General features: G+C 41.3%; 1 protein-coding gene across 1 annotated transcript in view; it reads left to right on the forward strand.

Moving 5' to 3' along the window:
- The window catches only part of UNC5C (unc-5 homolog C (C. elegans)), a 157,559-nt gene that overhangs the window by 74,139 nt on the left and 70,210 nt on the right, over nucleotides 1-13,210 (forward strand). Inside the window, exon 4 of the mRNA XM_009883065.1 lies at nucleotides 6,094-6,237. Within this exon, the coding sequence (XP_009881367.1) occupies nucleotides 6,094-6,237 (144 nt within the window). The remainder of the gene's footprint in view (nucleotides 1-6,093; nucleotides 6,238-13,210) is intronic.

Below are 13,210 nucleotides of genomic sequence, written 5' to 3' on the forward strand. Positions count from 1 at the left end.
CTGCAATCTATATGCATGTATTAGAGTAATGTCTTTTTCCAGACCAGTAGGTCATAAAGTTCCCTCTCCTTGAGAAATGTGTTCTATGGCGTATGTGATTACTAATTAATGAAATACCTTTTGGGCAAATGAACGCACAAAAGCACAGAAATTGTTTGAACTTCTACTTACAGAGAAAATAAACAAATTATCCATGCAGTTTCTTAGAGTTTATAAGCACAGTTTAGTCTTGGAACTAAATAGCTCTTGTTTAGCATTGTGCCAGAGGGTCAAACATATGCCAATATGATGCTTCCACAAAAATTGCTCTATCAAAGTCCTGAGGAATATTTTCACACATGCCGGGTATTAATATCAAATGCCTAACTTTTATGGCAGCCAAAATACATCCAAATAATTTCTTGGCAGAACGATGCCCGGTGAGGTGTAGATACTAACTCCGTGACCTGGACTCACTCCAGACTGGATAATTACGTTTGATTAATTGATAATAATCTTCTATTTTCGGACATTTACAGTAATCTTTGCTTGTCTTGAGCAGTCATTTTCGGTTGTAGAACCTTGTGAGATATTTTTGTTTCCCTCTAGAAAGAAATGAGTCTGATTGGTAAATCTACTCCTATTAAAATCATTGGGAAATTTGCCAATTACTTCGGCAGGTGCTATATGGAACACATGAGTTATTATTGCAGTTACTAATAATCTACCATAATATCATACAATTACATTGCATTTGCATACATTAAAAAAAATAACATTTCTGCCTCTGAAGACCAGATAATCTACCTCACGGTTTGTATAGCCAGCTAAGTGAAGTGCTTGGGGACTGTGTGAATGAAGTGTGTCTTTGCTTGATTGTGTTTCTAGGATACAGCTTATAATAAAAGACCATGTATATAAGGCACAATTCCCTCTTCACGCTTCCTTTTGGTCCAGGAGGAGTAGTAATTTTATTTTGGTATATACCATCATCTAATGCCTCTCCCCTGCGCTCATTCAGCTGCACACATTAGCAGTAGGCAGACTCAGCAAGGCACCCTCCGCCCTCTGCCTCTCTCCACCCATTAATCCCTCATTAATGTGCAAATAGACAAATAAGTAAAGTTTTGGTTCCTTCCTACTCCCTTTTCAGAGGCCAAGTACTGTTAGTCCCAGAAATACCTTTTGTTTTTTTTGAAATGAATAGTTGTATATGCTGTGCTACTATATATGTAAAATTGTCACTCATGGAGAACCTATTTAATTCGTGGGACTGAGACATAATCACAGACTGATTATGCCAAACTCCCTGAACCTTCTTGTAAGCCACCCTCCTTCCTCACTGGACAGAAAACTCTTAAGGGTAAAAGGATATCTTAGACCGGTTTAGTCTCCTAATGGCTACAGGGGTTTGGTCCTCTCTTTAGGGAAATTCCACCAATTTAATGTCTTTTTCTGGTGCCAGGTTTAGGTAAGTGTATTAAATCTGACTGATCTGTGTGTGTAAATAGCCCCAGCCTTGAGCAACATCTCTGACATCTTTTATAACCCAGCAGATCCAGATCTGTATACTCAGGAACCAGAGAGGACGGCAAATATTTTTGGGTTTGGTTTTTTCCTGAGATTTTTTTTACTTCCTTGTACTCAAGTTGTAAAACTTCTTACATTGCTCCTCTCTTGGGAATGCTGCAGTTACTCACTGAGATCAGAAAAGAAAAGCTTGTGCAGAAAGAGCCCAGCAACCTGGGGATGCATTTTTAAGGATCTGTGGTTTTTTTCAGTGAACAATCTTAAGATACAATTACCATTTATTTTGGAGAATTGCTTTAAATTACTTTGATTTTCTGCATTTTCATTTTAAAGCTCCTCTCTTCACAATCTTCTTGTTGCCAGAAATAGGGCGGTGATAATTAGACCCAATTTCCTCTCATATCTCTCTTCGTAGCCAAGATCCAGATGGACTGCAAGAGGCTACAGAAACAGTTCTCACTTTGTTGAATGCAAATCAAGTTTGGACAGTGCAAGGAAATACTTTTCCTTGTCATATTCTAGCTATTCATCACAGGGAGAGTATGAGTTAGAAATACTATATAGATGCTCTTTATGGATTTATACACATTAGACGGGACCTGTCAAGCATTCTAGCTGCCCACATTTCTGTTATCTCCCTTCAGCTGTGTTTGCTACTGCATTGCTTTAAAATAGGAAAATCCTGACTTCTTGTGGATTGTGCCGCCATCTATGCGATTATATTAATTCTGGAAATGTGCAGCTTACTCAAGTGTTACAAGAAAACATTTATGCTGCATATCTTCACCTGATGTATAGCTTAGCCGTATGAGGAACTAGACTGAAAAATTCAATATATTTCTAAATAAAGAAGGTAAGGTAAAGGAGAGACTCTCTGCAAGAGGGTGACATTTTGTTACTTAGCACTGTGGCAAAGTAGAATTGGGCAATACCAGGTAGGTTGTATGCTTCAGAAATTGCTGCTAATCTCTTGATCTGTCTTGTCCTAAATATGTTTAGGCAAAATATAGGGAGTCATTTTATACAGTGACTTCTAATTTTGTACTCAGGGGTTGTGTGCTCACGTATAGCGAAACAATTTGATAAGCAGTTGCCTGCACTACAGGCACAGCATGTCACATTATCTGGAAGTATTAAGAGATGGGTTGTTTGGCTTTTTTCTCCCCCCCCCCCCTTTTTTTTTTTATTACTCCAGCTACTGTTCTTTGATGTAGAAGCAGAAGCAGCTTCAGCAGGGATAAGATGAAGATCTCTGTTTGAAGTCATCATACCAGGCTTGTCCTGCACTTGGTGCCCACGTGAGGTGGATAAGCGATACGCTCCTGAACGAAAGCAGACAGACGGTACCAGCTCCTCTGTGCAATCTGATGTACAGCAGTACATCAGCTGGTAACAGGGCAGTTGTTATCTGAGGTATCTCAGCAAATTGTGGTTTTTGTAATCTAGCCTAGAAAGGGATTTTCCATTTGGGGTTACATTGTAGCTCATTAACAGAAGGAACAGGATTGCGAGTTGGTACAACAAGGGAAATGCATCCCTTTGCGCTTGCCCCAGAGCCTGAGGCTGGGTGCATTCAGTGAGATATTTCTCCTAAATTGATGCGGCTGTTTGTGCAGTGAGGTGCCAATGGGCGATGCTGGGAAGGACTGGCTGAATCAGCTTGGAGTTCTGGCCATGGATCCTTACATCCCGGATTATCTCATGGCATCACCAACTGGTTTGATACATTTTGAACTACAGGAAAAATAGTTTACCTTAGAGACAAAGACACAATGATAGTTTTTGCTTGTAAGCAGAAAGAGGCGGCATCTATTGGTCTGTAAAGAAAGTGTGCATCTCTTTGGTTATGGCACAACTGTTGATATTACTCAAAAATCAAAGGGCAAATTACTCTGAATAACCTGAAACCTATCAGTACTTCACGACTGTCCCAAAAGACATTACCTGGAGTAGCTTGTTATTTTGAATTAGAAAGCATCTGAGCAAGTCAGAGATAAAAAAGTTCTGCTGGTGCGTTCAGTGGGAGCTATTTATCGTATGGTTTTGTATCTTCAACAGACTATTGGAAGACGGCATTTGTGTCCTGAATGTTAAGACTATTTCATAATCATTATTAACCAGTACTGTCGTTATGAGCCTGCTTGCTTTAGCCCTCGGGTAACAAAGTTCACTGCTCCGTCAAGCTCTGTCATAATCAGCCTTATTATAAAAACATAATATTGTAACCTTCAAAGGCTCCCTGGGCTAGTGCTATAAAAACTAGGAATGAACTGAAGTAATCTTTAGGCTAGCAGCACTTGCACTGGGAAAATATAACCATTTTTATGCACGTAATGTACATGCTCCCTCCCCACCCTCTTCATGCTCCTCTCAACAGGACAAAAGCTATCCCTCAGACCCCTTTTGGAGCCAAATTAGCTCATCAAAGCAGAACAAGTTTATAACACAGTGTTCACTGCATATCAAATGCTCGTGCACCGCTTTGATTTCCATTCTTTGGAGTGCAGTTGCCATATTTTGAGTATTTCATTTCAAGGAGGAAAGCTGTTAAGTGTTTCCCCCAAAGTAGCTGATTATTCAATGGCTAAAGATGTCAAGGATAATGAAATAAAAAGGGAGCTAGGCTGTGGTAGTTTCTAGCAGGAAAATGCATCTCATTAGAAGGCATTCCCACCAGAGAAGTCTGTGGTATTACATGCATGAATTCCTTTCTGCTGTTGTTAACCAAGTTTTGGATGCAAACAGCATGCAGCCTCAATGACAGTGCACAAGTGTGTACAAACAGTAATTAATCGTTGGCTCCCTGAATGGAGCCTCTGTGAGGCTGGAGGCAAATCAAAGGGTTGGCCTGGTTTCCAGCGCTCGAGGAACGCATCGTGCTGTACAATTAGGAGCATTCACGTTATGAATATCACCTTGTAAGCAGTGTGGCGGGAGGCTGAGGGTAGCTGGCCTCCACGGCTCAAGTCTGCGCTCAGCAGAAGGACCTGCCCTTTGGTGTTTGGTGATGGGGACAAAATGTGCATGCTGTGATCCAAGGATCTTTCAGTTGAGTTTCCTGGCAATTCTGGAAGGAAAAAGAAAATCAGTCCCACTACACAAAATATCTGTATGTGAATTTATATATTCAAGCCTGTTTGCAAGAATGCATTTTTGAAACGGCGATGGTGGTTTCTATAGGCAGACACACATTGGAATGCTGACAAGAGGTGTAAACACTCCCGCCCACCCCCACCCAGTGTCTTGGCTGGAATTAAGAGCTTTTTGACCAGGCAGTACATTTTGAGGCAGAGAAAGGGGTTGTGTCAGTATGAGATGTAGTGGTTGTCGTTTGAGGATCAACACGTTACCAGCCATCCTTGCAGTGGTGTCTGAGACACCACAGTATTTCCTTGCACTTAGAAGAAGAAAAGCGGCTTCCCAGCAGAGAGAACTGTGTGGGAAATGGGGGCAAATACAGGTCTGCTTGGAAGGATAGCGACCGGGTCACTGTTGTCACGGGTGCAGCTGTGGGTCTGGGGGGGGTTATGCTGACATCCGTTATGGAAGGTAGGGCCAGGGAGACTGTCAGGCACTGAAGTGTATTGCACTGTATTATAAAATCACCTAAACAATGTCGCAGTATATATGACAATGATTGTCCCCAAAATGGCAGCTTGCAATAACCGTACTGCAGCACACGTGCCCATCATTACACAGCATTGGGACATTTTGGGGCTGTTCAGCCTGGAGAAGAGAAGGCTCCACGGAGACCTTATAGCGGCCTTCCAGTACCTAAAGGGGGCCTACAGGAAAGATGGGGAGGGACTCTTTATCAGGGAGCGTAGTGATAGGAAGAGGGGTAATGGTTTTAAAGTGAAAGAGGGTAGATTTAAATTAGATATTAGGAAGAAATTCTTCACTATGAGGGTGGTGAGGCACTGGACAAGGTTACCCAGAGAAGCTGTGGCTGCCCCATCCCTGGAGGTGTTCAAGGCCAGGCTGGATGGGGCTTTGAACAACCTGGTCTAGTGGGAGGTGTCCCTGCCCGTGGCAGGGGGGGTGGAACTAGATGATCTTCAAAGTCCCTTCCAACCCAAACCATTCTATGATTCTGTGATTTTCTACAATGGCAGTTCTGTGTCAGAGTGAACAAGTCTTCTCCCTGTGCTGTATCTGCCTAGCAAAAGGAGATGAAATACAGGAGGGCTAAGGGAGTCATAGAAATTGAATGACTCTGTGGTTTTATGATATTCATATGAAAATAAAACTGGGCTGCATCGTTACTTGATGTAACTCGTCCTAGGGACATGGTACAATTTATATCTGCTGAGGTGCTGTTCTTCTTATTTGTCTAGCATACATGTGGTATGTGATAAAACCAAAATCACAGTGATTAGTTTTTCCTTCACCCAGTTCTCTTACTATGCAGATAAAGTGTTGGTTTTTTTCCTTCACATCCTTATGACAATCCATGTTGCTGAGTAGATACTGGCAGAGAGCTGTAAGGTCTCACAAGAACTTTGCAACCAGACTTCTGTTCCTGCACTTCTTTCTTTCTCTCTGTAAGCATAACATTGACTCGTGTTACTTGTACCCTGACAGGTCTGATTGTCCGAGAGGTAAGCATTGAGATTTCCCGCCAGCAAGTTGAGGAGCTCTTCGGGCCCGAAGATTACTGGTGCCAGTGTGTTGCCTGGAGCTCTGCAGGCACCACCAAGAGCCGCAAAGCCTACGTCCGCATTGCATGTGAGTGTCTTTACTCTGCGTGTTGAGTCGATCATGTTTGGGTGAGGAAAAGTGGAGTCTCTGCTGTACACGAGGGAGATTTTGTTTCTGACCAGTTAGGCTTTGTATTTTCTGCAGTTATTGACACATACTAAAATTAACATCTTCAGAAGCATTCCTAAGAATTTCAGTTTATCCTGTTCTTAAGAGCAAAGTCTTTCTTCTCCTTTGTGTGGGGGGAAAGCATAAAAAAAATATTTATTGAGTGCAGCATTTATATGTCTCAAAAAAAGTGTCTGAAGCTAATAAGTAGGAATATTACCAAAGAAAACTATGAAATGAGGTGACAGCTGTTCCTTTCACAGAACCACAGAATGGTTGAGGCTGGAAGGGACCTCTGGAAGTCATCTGGTACAACCCTCTGCTCAAGCAGAGCCACCTAGAGCCAGTTGCTCAGGACTGATTCCAGGTGGCTTTTTGATATGTCCAAGGAGGGAGGCATCACCATCACCACCCCTCTAGGCAACCTATGCCAGTGCTCAGTCATCCTCACAGTGAAAAAATTCTCTCTGATGCTCACAGGGAACCTCCTGTGTTTCCTTCAGTTTGTGCCCATTGCCTCTGGTCCTGTCACTGGACACCAGTGAAAAGAGCCTGGCTCTGTCATCGTTACGCCCTCCCTTCAGGTATTTGTACACATGGATGAGATCCCCCTGAGCCTTCTCTCCTCTGCTGAACAGTCCCAGCTCTCTCAGCCTTTCCTTGTAGGAGAGATGGTAGTCATCTTTGTGGCCCTTTGCTGAACTCTCTTCAGTATGTCCATGTCTCTCTTGTATGGACGAGCCCAGAACTGGACCCAGTTCTCCAGGTGCGGCCTCACCAGTGCTGAATAGAAGGCAAGGGTCACCTCGCTCGACCTGTTGGCAATACTTTGTCTAATGCAGACCAGGATACCATTCGCCTTCTTTGCAGCAAGGTCACATTGCTGAGTCATGGTCAACTTGGTGTCCACCGGGACTCCCAGGTCCTTTTCTGCAAATCTGAAAATATATGTGTCTGCAATCATATAATAAAGCTGCTGTTCCTTAACAAAGAAACAAGTGTGCATTTAGCATATCATGTAATCAGATTGGTAATAGAAGATTGAAAGTGATCATCTCAACCCTAATATTTCATCATTGCTATTCATGGCTACTAACCTCAGTATTTATTTTGAACCATTCCCAGCTTAGACCCCAAGAACACAGAGCAACCAGTTCCCTGAAAACAGATCTTCATTTGACTGTACAAATATTTAATGTTCATTAATTTTCAAGGAGGTGCTTTTCTTTGTAATAGAGTAGTCACACTGGGGACCCCCATTTCTTTTTCACATGATGAAATCCTGTTTTGTATAATGGGAACAAAATATATCATCCGGAATTGTATCTCTTCTGCTGTTTTCACCTCAGCAAAAATCACATTTTGTGAGAAAAGGTCATTAGAAGCTGGGTTTGCAGCATACTTATATTTCCTGCTCTCTGCCTGACAATTTATAATGAGAGAAGAGAATTCTTCCAGCCAAATAAAGCTTTTCACAGACATGTTAGAGGAAGGCTCTGTGTCATTTAAACCTCTCCATTTAGAGCTTGGTTCTCCTTTTGTTCTTGGGAAAGTATTATGGGGTTAAATCCTTGAAGAGGTGTTACCTTCTGTGTAAATATCCAGATACAGATCTAGGAGGTGCAATTTCAATACCCATTTTTGAATGCTTTTAGTCCAAGTAAATGACTGGAAGTAGAGGACCTGTACTTTTGAGTACAGGACTAGCCCCAGAGAATTTCCCCAGGTTTAAAGGGAATTAAAATTATTGTACAGTCTTCCTGCAAAATTAGAAACACCGTTACATATGTGCATAGTGCTTTCCCATTGAAGGAAACTTTTCAAGACTTTGAGGATTTTCTTTTTCTGTATTTAAAGAAAGGAGAGTGATTTCAATTTATTTTTTTCTTCTAAGCAGTCAGCACTTCAGAGAGGCTTAGCAATGTTTGAACAGGTTTTTTAGATTATGACTCCTAAGTTAACTTATTAAATAGATTTTCATGTCCTGCCAGTTAGCCCTTGACAGAGGACCATTAAATTAATGCAGTTTGGAAGTCTGAGTGTATTTCATTTGATGGCTGAGTAACTTTTGTATACTGCCATACATATGCACCTTATATGTGTATAACACATAATCATTGTATGTGTATGCGAATTATTTTATACCAGTTGACATTTCTTCCCAGGTGTCCAAATTTCTATTGAAGGCACTCATAATGTCAAGTTTGCTTCTTTTTCTTACCGTGTTTTGGAGATAGAGGAACAATCCCTTCAGTGATTTTTCTAGAGTCTTGGTGGGTTTTCTTAAAACAGTCTGGTTAAATAAATTCCAGGGACTTATATGTGCCTGTAACTGAAACGTGGCTTTGTATTTTAGTGAAGTTTTTTTTAAATTCTTGTTCTTGAATTTGGGATTCTTGGACAACTGTGACATAGGCAAATGAGTTAGACTCCTTGGGATTAAGGGTTGAAGTGTTGGGCCTTCAAACTGCATATTTTCAAACAGCAGCAAAAGCACATTCTCTGCAAAATTGTCCATTTCCAATTTCACAGATTTCTATAAATCTCTCAGGTAAGTCAGGACAATTTTTTTAGGAACTCAGACATATGATGTGGGGTTTATGCCTTACTTTATCATGCCATTTGATCAACAAGATCCCTATTTCAAACTGTGGACTCAGATATACCGATATTCATCTGTATTCACAGCCTTGACTTGAGAGGACTGAATCTGTACTGGCAATATAATAGTTGTTTCCTATCTAAACTTTAAACACAGCTGGTAAGTCTTCTGATGGCTACACAATATGCCATGAGTCTGGGATGCAAGGTAGGGTCCATGCAGTATTTATTAATCTAGAAAATCAAGGACGTCCAAAAATTTAGCAGGGGCAGAAGAGTGCATCTCTCCAGCTCTGTCTGCAGCTATAGTTGCATGTTTGTCACCAGTGCAGTCTTCATTTTTAGTTGGTACAAAAAGTGAGCACTGACACCTTTGTGAGAGGTGAGGGGTAAATGGAGCGTGTAAAGTGCTCTGCTTAAGTTTTATTATTATTTATTTTAATACTTGAACCTGGTGATTTCTTCTCGACAGGTACAGCTGTAAAACAACTAGCCATACCTAGCACATGAAGAAAAGCTTCTCTCCTTCTCCCTTTCCCTCCTCCTCTTCCTCTTTCTCCTACTCCTTTTCGCCTCCTCGTTCTCTCATTTCTCCCTTATCCTCACCGGCCTTATTCTGGAATTATTGTGTCCTCTCAAGGGCTGGAACTGCACTCCATTAAAACAAACAAAAAAAATAGCATTCAACATCTCTGTTCACTGAGCGTGTAATAGAATTAACTGAAAAGTAATTTGAAAGTGTGAAAAATGTGCATCCTGGAAAAACGGCTTGTATTTGTTTAATGCAGGGTCAGGCATGTGTCAGAAAGTACATAACAGCCTAGTCAATGGAAGTTCTCTGTGAAAATCGATTGCAACATCGCTCCGGCCAAGAGCTTCAGTTATGCAGGAAGGGAGTAGTCTGTAAATACGGAGTGAAGATGCTGCTGGTTTTCAAAGGCTGCCCATGCTAGCAATATAAATAAGAAAAGAGTCTGAGTCTAAAGCCAACATCCTGGCTTCTCTAAGTGTTCGGGGCGTTTAACAGCATCTTGCCATTGCACTCCTGGATGACCAGTATGGTGGGAAATCACTCCTTTCTGTGCAGGCTGTTTCTAAAAAGGAGGAGGAACAATAGGTGATAGAAACATCATTATTTTCAGCTTCTTTCCTGTTTCATGGGATTCATCTTCCTGAGGCATTGGTCTCCTCATGAGAACAGAGCTGAGCATTTCAACCTCTTAAAATAACAGTTTTTTTGGGATTAATTTTCACTTTGCCATTGTAGATATCTCGGTAACTAACAAAGTAGGGACACCTAATGTGTGTCTTGGTGGAGCTGGAAAGATATAATTTTCTGAGACTTTGGCATATGAAAGTGCTAAAATGCGTTTCCTATTTATTCACACATTTCTTATTTATTCTAGGCACATCCTATCAGGAGCACTAGGAGTCACTAATATGTTTTGATACGTTTTTTTCTGCTCAATTAAAAAAATGTTACTTTTCTGGAGGGAGAAAGGAGGAGGTTTGGGTAGCTTTATCTTTGGCTGAAAAAAACCCAAGCCCAATATAAAATTTTAATGTGAGTTTTATGTAACGAGACTGATGTCACTGAACAGATAAAACCTAACAGGGCAAAATTCCTGTTAAAAGAATGAATGAGGCCTGAGCCTGTGTAATTGAGAGTAGAGTTAAACCCACTGGAAAATACATCTGATAAAGACTAGACAATAGCTGCAGGATTTGACCTAATTTTTAGATCAGATAATAAAGGGGCGGCTAAGACAAATTGCTCTGAGCCTATGTGCGTAAAGCAGCCTCACTTTTCATTTGCTCCAGTTTGGTGTTGCTGTAGCCTCACTGACTTCATGATGTTAACCCAGGCTGTCCTTGAGAAAATATAGCCCTAAATCTGCTGCCTGATTTTGGATTTGTTGAAAACCTATAAGAAAATAGCAGCTTTTTCCATAATTTCTGTTACCTGATCTTTTGGGGTCTAATGAATGTGAGTGTTGTCTTCTTTTCCTATATTCATTACCTAAAGACAGAATTAAAAAAAAAAAAAAAATCATTTTAAAAAGCCCTGATGTAGTAAGGAACTGTGCTTGTTAATCTTTTGTATAATTTGATATTAGATTCCTACATTCTTATCTAAAAGCTTTTTTTCCCCCCAGACATTTTTTCAAAGGAATGTAGCTAATATATGCATGTCAGATACTGTATACTGATAAGATAAATGCAGTACAGAAAGTAGACTCGTTCACCTGATGGTTTATCTCGACTTACAAGGGGTATGCAGTCGTACAATGAAACAGATATGAAAAAAAGTCACAGATTCTTTACTGACCCTGGGTTATCTCACCTTTTAGTACTGGGATCCATGCTCTGTGTTACATTGCTGCAGTGCCTTTCTTCCCTCTCTTCACACACCTGATCCAAGCAATGATGTAAGGACATGTTCCTGTAGCCACCAAAGCATTACAGCACATTGTAATAGATACAAAGTTGGGTGGATGACGAGATAAGGCAAGTGAGCTGGGAAGGACATCACTGGAAAGTTTTAATAGGAAAGTACGTCCAGGATATGCGGTATTAAAAAATAACCCCAAAATGTGTTTTATGCAGTTTGGTAAGTGTGTATGAGAGGTAGCAGAGATAGGGCCTTAATTCCTTCCTTGTGTACCATTTAAGTTCCTACTAATTGATATCTGCTGCTTGTAGTTAATAAAGCTACAACCAAGGCACATGGTCTTGAGCTGAGATTACTGAAGGGAGAACGGCAGATCACAGAAAGGGCAGCAGAGAAGTTAACTGAGCATTTAACATATTTGATACTACCGCTCTGCTTTTGCTCCTGATAGGCGTGTTTCTGTACCGCTTCCCAGGTTAGCAGGCTTGACAGACTCCCAAACTTACAGATGCAGTTGCAAAAGTAATAAATACATACCACATTGCTTTGGAATAAAGAGCTAAGACTTTATAAATTAAGATGGACTCGACTTCACTGTTAGTGTTTCTTAAAAAAAAAACAAAAGGAAGCCCCTTTACTGAATTTATATGAATTTAATCCCTCAGTAGGAGCCTTGAGAATATCCTGCCCACCCTGTCAGGCCTAAGAAATGATCATCTTTCAGTAGAGTCTGCTTAGTGCCTGGTGGTGACACATAGATGCAGTCAGGACGTTAACAAAATTTTGTGTGTATTTTGGTAGTGACCTGACAGCTGTGTGAGTCAGATTAGTGCATCAGAACAACAACAAAATACCACATTTATATGAATTATTTTCAGTTTTAGTGTTTCAGTGTGTTGTAAATTCAATTCTACATCTGAATTGCAATGTGCGCTTGGTGTTTCTAATGTCTTCTTTAGTGCGTTTAGTGTATCTGTCATCTAGAAAGGCACCTGTTGAGGTTAGGTCGTTTGAACTTTACATTTAGATTTATTTAAAAAACAAGAACTTTGGATTCCATCTTCAATCACCAAATAAAATAGTAAATAAAATTAAGTTTGTAAGTTAGTTTGCAGGTTAAGCTTACAAAGAAAAACAAGAAATATCGAATTATTAAGTGAAAATATAAGAGGAGGAGAACAGTGCGATCGATGTACACCTGGGAACCCATCTGCTCAGTGAATTCTTGATAAAGTTCGCTTGCTTGTATTTTTTATAGTTGTATCAATACCAAATGTGTTGAGTGGGTCGTTCTTCATTATAAGCATAGCCCACGTGGGAACTGTTGCAAAAGGGTGTTTCGTCTGACCAGCACCTGGCTGAACTAGCTTAGAGCTGAAGAGAGGAGGGGGAAAAAATGTTTTTTCTGTAGGTGTGCAGGCGGTGAGGCTCCGAGGAGTCGTCATGGTGCAGCATTGTCCCCAGTTGGCTGAAGATGCCATCGACAGAGTGAGGGGCTGAGGTGCGCACCTCCCGTTTTCTCAGGCTGTAAATACGTAGGTGTCCTGGTTGCGGCAGGGATGGGGTTAATCTCCCCAGGAGCCGGCAGGGGGCAGGTATTCCATACCACGTGACCCACGCCCGGGCTATAAGAGGAGCTAGCCGGGGAGAGGAGAGGAGTCCCCACTCAGGGGTGGGCTGCGGTGGTGTGGGTCTGGTCGGTGCGCTTCGCGGCGGTACTGTAATCGCGTTTTTGTCTTTTCCTTTTGCTGCTCTGTTAAATTGCACTCTTTTAACCCACGAGTTTGGCCCTGTCATTTTCTTTTTCCACGACTGAGGGAGATGTGCGAGCGGCTGCGTGGTTCTTTGTTGCTGGCTGAGGGCAAACCACGACAGTTCTTTTTTGCGCCCAACGTGAGG

The sequence above is a fragment of the Charadrius vociferus genome, unplaced genomic scaffold (assembly GCF_000708025.1).
Source record: "Charadrius vociferus isolate BGI_N301 unplaced genomic scaffold, ASM70802v2 scaffold410, whole genome shotgun sequence".
Lineage (NCBI taxonomy): Eukaryota > Metazoa > Chordata > Aves > Charadriiformes > Charadriidae > Charadrius > Charadrius vociferus.